At 45.7% G+C, this 8,911-nt stretch overlaps 1 protein-coding gene across 1 annotated transcript in view; it reads right to left on the bottom strand.

Moving 5' to 3' along the window:
• Nucleotides 1-274: 274 nt before the first annotated feature.
• LOC112968626 (collagen alpha-1(XIII) chain-like) overlaps nt 275-8,911 on the bottom strand; it is an 82,262-nt gene continuing 73,625 nt past the window's right edge. The window contains exons 43-44 of the mRNA XM_026071059.1: nt 4,902-4,940; nt 275-307 (exon numbers count right to left, since the gene is read on the bottom strand). Of these exons, the coding sequence (XP_025926844.1) occupies nt 275-307; nt 4,902-4,940 (72 nt within the window). The remainder of the gene's footprint in view (nt 308-4,901; nt 4,941-8,911) is intronic.

Raw genomic sequence — 8,911 nt, 5'->3', positions numbered from 1 at the left:
CCAAAGAAAGAAAATATAAATGGTGTCATTTTCAAACTCTGCCCCTGGCCTCTGGGAGAAGGCAGAAAGCAAAGCAAAAGCCGTTGGTGTGCTGAGCTCCTACAGCCCCACCAGGCATCACCTGGGCACAGACTCCTGGGGCGCGCGGTTGAAGAGCTCTTCCCACGCTCCAGGGAGGGAACTTGCAAAGCATCTCCAGCAAATCTTCAGCAAGGTCCTTCTTCTCCTTTCATTCTGCTGTCATTTCCCAAGCTTCTCCACCCTCACACTTATCTCACTTTTTGGCTATCAGCCAAGGAGTTTGACCCTTGAAGTGGCAGACAAATGGTACCACATGAAAATGGCCAGTCAAAAGTAGCAGTAATCAACAACGACAACACCCCAGTTACAGGTTTGGTAGGGATGGACCCCGAAACTCAACTGCCCGATTTCAGGGTGGCACCCACCCAGCTTCAGCAACAGGGGTTTTTCTTGAAATGCAAGGCACTTACGTTCGGGAGGAGCAGTCAGCTAATCAGTCAAATTCCACTCTGATTCACAACCTCCGATTTAACCATAGCGGCTGACGAGACTGCTGTTCCCACAGCAATCGTATTGATTGCGCCCACAGCCCATCAGATTGATACAGCCTGGACTGAACATCTACTGCAGTCAAATCACCAGGCTGTGGTCCGCAGCAACCGCAGGGAACATTTGTCACCATTCTGCTGCCTTTACGGTGGGCGAGTGGTTATCTTACACGTACTTTTTTTCCCCCCGAGCTTTCAATCAGTTGTCTTTCATCTTCTGTATTCCTTTTCCCGAAACTGCTACAACCAGCCTTGGGTTCCTTACCTCTCTTTGTGCATCCCACCTGAGGTGCTGCAGTTTCTCAGCAGTCAGCTGTGTGAGACGCTCATGACCCAATGCCCAACAGACACAAAGTCTGTAGAGAGGCGTTGTGGGATTGTCAAAATACCTACAGGTGTTAGGCGCTGCCCATCAGCGGATAATGCCAAAGGCTGGGCTCACAAAGGCGTTTAGGTGTGCCACTCCAAATTAAAAGCCTGATTCCTGGAGAAATCAGGGTAAATTATCTACCTCAGTGCCCTGGAGAATTTGGTCTAAGAGCTGAGTGTCCTTCACGGCTGAGGTCTAGCAATCCCTTTTGCCCAGGTGTGAGAGGGGTTGCTATTTTTCAACTGAAAGCAGAAACAAGACTAATTTTCAAGTCAGTAGACTCTCCTCTGAAAAATCAGCCTCCAGAAAAAGAGATTTAAGATCCTTTTTGTTGAATTAAGTTCGCCTTTTTAAGGGAACCCAAAAGGAAACATTAAACAAGCCTCTGAAGGTCACAAATTCTGATGCCCCCAGTAAGCTCTTTAGAGTCCAACAGCTGCTCTGAAGCCAAACCAACACGGTGAGCAGAATGATCTGAGATAAAGAAGAACAAGGTAATAAGGATGAATTTGCTGACCCTGTGTGTGTGTGTGTGTACCTGCACACTGCTGATGGAAAGTAGCTGAGTCCTATCGGAAGTCATGGCACCAAAGTCTCTTGCCGTTTGCACTGGTGTAAATCAGGAACACCTCTACTGATAACAGTGGAATTATGTTGGGACAAAGCTGGAAGTAAAGAAAATCAAGCCTATTTTGCTCGCAGTTGCTCTCCTCCCTGCTTGTTTTGCTGACACAAGTCAGGTCCTTTCAAGAGTTCTGGCAATTGCATTTCAAGGTCCCCTGTGCCTCAGACAAAAGCCTTCTCTCTCACAAATTTATCAGTTGAAAAACAGCCCAAGAAATAATAAACAGATTCAGAATCATCTTGAGACTCCTTTAACTTTCAGTCGCGGTGTTAGGACAGCATAACAGATGTATGCTTTGTTTGCATTTAGATGAAGGCAAATCCAAGCAAAGACAATTCCATGCAGTGCAATCACAAATAACAGCTACAAAGCAAAAATATGCCATCAACACCAAAGGGAACAAGAGGCAACGGTGCTTTCTTCTATAGATCCACCAGGTTTTGAGGATTACAAATAGCCAGCATTTTTAGAAGGGGCTGGGGCATTCAAACAACCTATCTTGCATGCAAAGTGCTACCAGACCAGAGCAGAAATTCCCTGCCATTACTATTATAACCTTCCAAAAACAATGTTGCCACCAGTATAGCTGGTGGAGTTTTTAGTGACTGTTTTGTGTTTAACAGGTAATTATTTAAAACACAAGAACTGTGTGGTATTCATGCTTAAATAAGTGCTGTTGCTACTTGCTAAGCTTCACAGCTGCAAAGCCTTGTAACAGGGAGCTGGATCTTATATTAATGAGATAGATATTATTGAAAAAAACAAACAAGAGTGCCTCACCGCTCTGCAGTTAATTTTCTTACTGTGCCATTTCAGCTACAGTACCCCAGGCATCTCATGAAAAACATCATGAATGGAAACGTTTAATCCAAAGGACAATGTTGGCATAGGAAGAGATGGTTGTAAAGTGCTCATGAATTAATTTAGGTTGAAAGTTAGAAGCAGTTTCCTAACTGAGAGCAATCCGGCTCAGGAACAGCCTCTGGGAGCGGGGACCAAGGGTCACAGGGCGGTAGAAACGGCACTGTTTTTTAGATGAATTTCAATAATTTCTGGAAGGGTGAGGTGACAAATGGCTTGCAATAGTCAGGGGCTGGGCTCAATTCCTTGGACCATCCCTATGGGCCTTTTCATCTGCGTGCAATATTTGACACGTATTTTACTCCGTTGCCTTATTCTGATGGTGCTAAAAGGCTTTATGGAGTCAGCGGGCTAAATGAACTAGTAGAAAGTTTGTTAACAGGTGAGCAGTTGAGGATGAGGGTTGCATAGCTGAGTATCGAAGGTGATGAGAAACGGTCAAGGTGATGCCTGCTTCAGCTGGCGCAGCGGTAGCCAGGGAAAGCTGTGGGAACGTGGTCTGGGACTCCCACATTGCCAGAGAGGGTGCTGAACTCCTCTTACAGGGGCAACATTCATGCAAAGAACATGATTTCAGTGGATCAGGATAATTAATGAATTACTGCTTGTGTTTCTCCCTGCAAATTCATAGTGAAGAAGCAAGGAAAGTGGGCATGCTTTAGGGAACAGATTTTGGTCTTTTAAAGACTTCCGCTCTTCTGTTAATTTTCTAAGAAAAATATATTGTGACAGTCCCATCAATCTATCTGCTAATATAATTTTTCTTGACAGRTAATTTAGGCTTGAGACATTAACAAAGGTAGGCCAAGGAGGGTAATTAAGATCTACACATGCGAATTACAATGATGCACTTTGCAGATTTACATGCACCTTTGGTTAGCATTAAAAGAGCCCCGTGGACTGGTTTATCTAATAAGCATTCATCAGGATTTCATCCAGGTACTCTGCCATATGCTTAATTTTAAACGAGGCTTTAACGAAGCTACTTGCAGGCGTAGAGCTTAGAAAGACGTTTGAATTCCTTGCTGACCTGGGCTAGTTGTCGTGAGGGTTATTCCAGCCAAATAACTGATAACGGGAGGTACCGTTAGCCAGCGTCAAGAGATTAAGAAATTCTCTTTGTGTGCTTGCTAAGCCCACGGCTCTCCGGGAATGATGTTGCCTTTCCTGCACAGCCAAGGAGCAGCCTCTAGAGGAACTGCTGGGAGGTTGCACTTGGCTATCTGAATCCGATCTTGTTTGATAATTATTAATCATGGAACCTCYATTTTTTTTTAAAGTGGCTATTGTGAGTTTCTCCAGCAACACCTTTAGTCATCAAAAATTGTTAATGGGTCAGTTTAATAAAAATGCATAATATTTTGAAATATTCTTGAATGATTCCAGCTTGAAAAACAAAAATGACCTTTAATGTATACAGGACAGTTCCTCTGGGCACTTTTAATGCAATAATTTATTAAGGTCCAATATTCATCATGTGTGCACAAATATCATGTAAATGTTACAGCTGTACTCCATGACAAAACAAGCATAATGTAGACATAGAATTGTACAGAGAACTGACAAATGAGGAGGAAGGGGGAGTTAGCATTTTCTGTACAAAAAATATGCAGCCTTTTGATAATTTGTAAAAATGCATAACTTCTGGCATTTCAGAGAAGAACACTGTATAAAAATAAATATTCTATGTACAGTAACACACACAGGCCAGTCCAGGGTTAGAACCATCACTGCAAARAAAAAACCATAAACGGGTGTTAGTGGCAATTCACTAACAATTTGTTAGTGACAACTCAGCACGGGGGAAGGACCCTTTCATGGGGTGGAAAGGCAGCAGGACAGCGTTAGGGGAGCTGGCTCCAGGGTCTCCAACAGGAAAAGAAATGGTGCTGGACCCCAGCAGATGACCCTTTTGCTTTCCTGGGACAATCTGGGCTGCCTCTTCACCTCCCCTTCCTTSTTACCACTATGGCTTGTGGACTTTGCAGGTAATAAAGGTGGAGAGCTTGGAGGTCAGGAGCATCCAGCCACAGCTGAGCAGCTCCACTGAAAGCGATGTACTGAAAGCTGTATTTCAGCTCTCCTGAAAGCTACTTATACTTTCAGGTGTCTCTGCCTTGCTCCCACGAGCAGCCTGGGGTACCCGGACTACCTGGGGTATGCCAGCTCCCTGCCTTCTGGCGATAGAGCTGACTCGGYGCTATTCAGTGAAAAATCTAACTTTTGTTAGATTTTTCATGCACAAGGCCAGAAAGCTCAAAGGCCACAAATACTATTCTGCCCTTTTTTAGCCCATAAAACTAAGCAGCAGTGTACAAACAAGATGGAGTTTTGCTAGCTGCTTTTCAGAGGTATGGTCTTGGAAAACTTCCGCACGCCTCCACACCTATTTTGCTCTTAGCCAGACTCATAGAAAAACATCAGCCAGACCTGTAGCCAATTCAGCATAGTCACAACATTTCCAGGGTTAGTTTACCTTATTCCAGCAGCCTTGAACCGGCAGGCCATCTTCTCCCTACAAAAGAGATGGGTGAAACAGCACTTTAGGACAYGGGAACTAGTGCAGAGACTCAGGAAAGAAGGAATGGGTTAGCTCTTGCAGTTGCAACAAACCATCTGAATCAGGGCGGGAGGAACAGTGTGGGATATATTCCTCCCCCATTTGGAGTGACCCAAACTTCTGGCTGAAGTAACTAGTCCAGCTTGAATCAAAGGCTGGGGCTGAAGAGGTGTTTTTTTTTTCTGTAGGCTAGGCGAGGAGCACACGCGGCCCAAAGGTTTATGCACATCCTGTTCTCCTTCCGCTCTGAGGAAGGTGCTCAGCCGGGCTTCCCTTAAGGAGAGGGGGGAGCATAAGAGCTCCCATTCAGCCAGAAAAATATTGCAGGAAGCTGGCAGTGGGAGGCGTGAGATGGCTGGTTTATGCTGTCATGCTTGACTCCAAATCATAACACTGAGGCGAACTGCCGTGCCTGGCATAAGACGGCCAAGCAAATCCCAGGTGCAGCACTGCCCTTGGGACCTGAGGAGGGTCTGAAAAACAACATGCATTTCCTTTCTGCCCTGTGTGCTAAAGTGCCCTGCGCTTTATCATTAAAAAATGAATTTATCTCAGCTCTCCAAGGCATCTAAGTTAAGGAGATGGTCTTAGGCCTCCCGTAGTTACTGACAACAGCAGAAACCTCCATGCAGTGACTCAGGCTACGTAAGAGCCCAATTGCCCTTCTGCTGGTTACAGAAGCAGCTTAGGCAGATGATGATTCTCACTTAGGTACCTCAGTTAATTACCTACCTAAAGATGGAATAAATGCAAGTTGGACTAACTGAATTTCAAGGCAGGTGTGTTGCTTATGCCGTCATGGCTGTATTGCCATCCTTACTTCTGAACAGACGTGTCCCTTAAGAAATCCCCTCTGTCAAATCTCCCAGGGCATGAGTCATGTCTGCATTGCTTCCCTGGGATGTTGTGTTCTTCCATAGCAGGGGAAAAACACAGTCAAATGGGCATTTACTAGAAAAGCGCGTGTTATGCAAGAGTCTAGGACAGGGCTCCTCTGTTCCTTTTACTACAGTCCACAGGGTTCCCGCTCAGCACCCGCTTGGACTCGGCCAGGCAAGGCAGGGCAGGTGCTCGCCCCCGCCTTGTCGGCCGAGGAGCGCAGAGGCGAGTCACTGCTGCTGCTCCCCGAGAAACCGGGAAGGCAGCAAGGAGCCGGGAYCAGCCACAGGCACGTGGGACACATACATGTCACAGACCTTGTCAGGACCTGGTAAACCGCAGTCCGTGGCTGGATGTGTAGTTGGCATGTGTCTGTCCTGCTCTAGCTTGCCACCCGTCCGCAGCAGGGTCTGCTGCCTTTTCGATGTCAGTCCCTCCCCAGTGTATTGGTGCTTAATATCAGTGCTTAACAGCACCCGTGGCATTTCTAACCCAACGAGATGGSACAGATGGAAGTAATTCTGGCCCTCTAGGCCTGTGCTATTCTGTGATTCATGCTGAAAACAAAGCAGTCTGTTTTGTGTCCATGGTGAGGATTGGAGACATTTGGTTTGGTGCTCTCAGAGGCTTTTGCAAAACCCTGAGTCACTGCCACCCAAAAGGCTGCACAGAGAATCTGATGAAGAAATTATTGTGCCTATTCCTTTCAATGACTAAAATGCAGACAAAGGACTTTGATACTGGAGAACAGATTTCCTTCTGCTTTAAAAAGTGTCTGCTGGGCTGTTGCTGTTCCCCAAGGGAACCCAACTGCAGGTAGTGAAATTATACAAAGCGTGATGCAGACCCGCTGCTTCGGTCAAGTGACTCAGTTCTTACTTCCCCAAGTACTGCATGAGAAATCTGCAGAGCATATCATCTCACTTGAGAAGGGGAAAGGAAAAAGAAAACAGAGAAGCAAAGGCATCGCAGTATATTGAGAGAAACTATTTACACGAGATACACTTTCAAGGGACCGATGAACCGAATATTGCCGTGATACTATAACCATATTGCTTTTCTGAAAGCATTTCTTGGGGTATGGTCTCCTTGTGATATTTCCTCCCAGGACCCCCCCTCACCTTCCACTGTGCGGAAACACAGTTATGGGTTAACTGCTGGGTAAATTGTGGCATTCCCATTGGTACACCGGTGGTGGTAGGAATGACTGGTGTAGTGCGTCGCAGGAAGAAATGGAAAGTTAGGTGTACGAAGGAACAGGGGGCCAGAGAGTTATGGTTCAGGGATCAAAGGAAGACCAGGGTCACAGGGAAGTGTTTGTTGCAGGCTAGTTTGCAGCGAACGGAAATGCGACATGCTTGTTAGTACCGACTATGTCAGTCCACGTATCAACCCACATATCTCAGATTTACAAAGCATTAGTTCATGGACTCCGTATAAGTTATGCACACGGATGTGTCAGTGGGATGCTAAGCTTTTAACCTAGTTGGATCAAAAACCAGGCTTATTCAAGTTCCTGAGCTAGCTTGCATGCCAGAACACTATATATATAAAAGGGCATCTCTATTTCACCACATTTTCTGGCAAGTTTCCCTTAACAAAAATAGGTATGAAAATAGGTTTGCATTCTAATGTGGCCATGCAGAATAAATCCTAATAGACAGTAGGGCCAAAAAAAGATAGGCAGCTTATATGGGGCACTGGTAGAATCCTTGCACCTGTAAAATTAGGTGATTTGTATAGCCAAAAACTGTTCCATAGAAACCTGACTGTTATTCATGGGAGGTGAAATGCATGGCTCAGTGGTTCTTYTCCTTCTTACACTGTGCTGGGCAAGTATGATTTCACCTGTGGGAACGGGAGGAGAGTGTCTTTATGTTACCCAGAATTTACAGAGCAGCAACAGCGACTTTGCAAGCAGTCACCATTGCAGGATGGGCAGTCACTGATCCCCAAGAGAAAATGAAAGCACATATAGGAGAGAATGCTGGAAGGAACGCTAACGTTAGCTTGTCACGGCCGTCAAATAACGAAGACTTCTAATGGCAATTTCAGGGCTAATTTCCTGAGGAAACAAACAAACAAGCCCTTCCAGATGAAATATTGTTTTTTTCCTTGGGACATATTTTTACAGCTAGTTGAGTGAACCAGCTGAAATCACATCCTTTGCAGATGGCATCAAACACATCTAAGTGAGCATAAAGACTGGAATGACCTAGGCATGCCAAATGTCAAATGGGGCTTGGGAGGGCAGGACAGCACAAGTTCCAATGCATTCTGAAGCTGTCAAGCCAGCTGYAGGCAGCGAGGGCCTCAACCGTATGCTGCATCTCTGCAGAATATTTCAGCGTAAATGAATAAACTGGTGATGTGGTACTTAGAAATCAGCTGAGGCAATTTGTTCCTGACTACCTTTGTCCTGCCATGGTTGGGTTAGATGGGACACTAACCTGAATAAGATAGATATCAGAAAACAGTCAATTCCAGATTCAAGTTTTTTCAATACTGTTTTGCTTTCTGGGGAGAGCCACAAATAGGAATTATCTAGTGGGAATGGAGGGACTGAAGTGTCCAAAGAAACATTTCTCATGGGTTCACCAGCAGTATAACTGTCCTTTTACTCGGTTTCCTTTAGAAGGTACCGGGTGACTGAGGTAATACAGAGAGGTGCCAGACTGTGCTAGCCACATACAAGCACTTGAAAATAGAGCGAAGGAAGAGCGTAAGCATTTTAGCCCACTGCTGGAAAGCCAAGGCACTGCAGAGGCAGGTGTTCAYGCATTAGTCTAAATAAAGCTCTAAATAAAGGTGAAGGCAAGTTTTTCTGCACACCCCAAAGCAATGCTGAGAGCGGCTGTGAATCACCGCATGCGGGTAGGGACCGTCCTCTGACAAAAGCAGTAGGAGGAAAGTAGGATGGAGGCAGGTAAGGAAGGAACGGCCAGATGTTTGCAGGGCATGCAGCTATTGGGAGGCACCAAGACCAAAGCAAACCGAAGCATGCAGGAAAGGGAAGGTACGCCATACCAATGGGCATGGGGCATCCA

Source organism: Apteryx rowi, unplaced genomic scaffold, assembly GCF_003343035.1.
Source record: "Apteryx rowi isolate R43461 unplaced genomic scaffold, aptRow1 scaffold_320, whole genome shotgun sequence".
Classification (NCBI taxonomy): domain Eukaryota; kingdom Metazoa; phylum Chordata; class Aves; order Apterygiformes; family Apterygidae; genus Apteryx; species Apteryx rowi.
The sequence above is the reverse complement of the archived record's forward strand: the minus strand, read 5'-3'. Positions and strand labels throughout refer to the sequence as shown.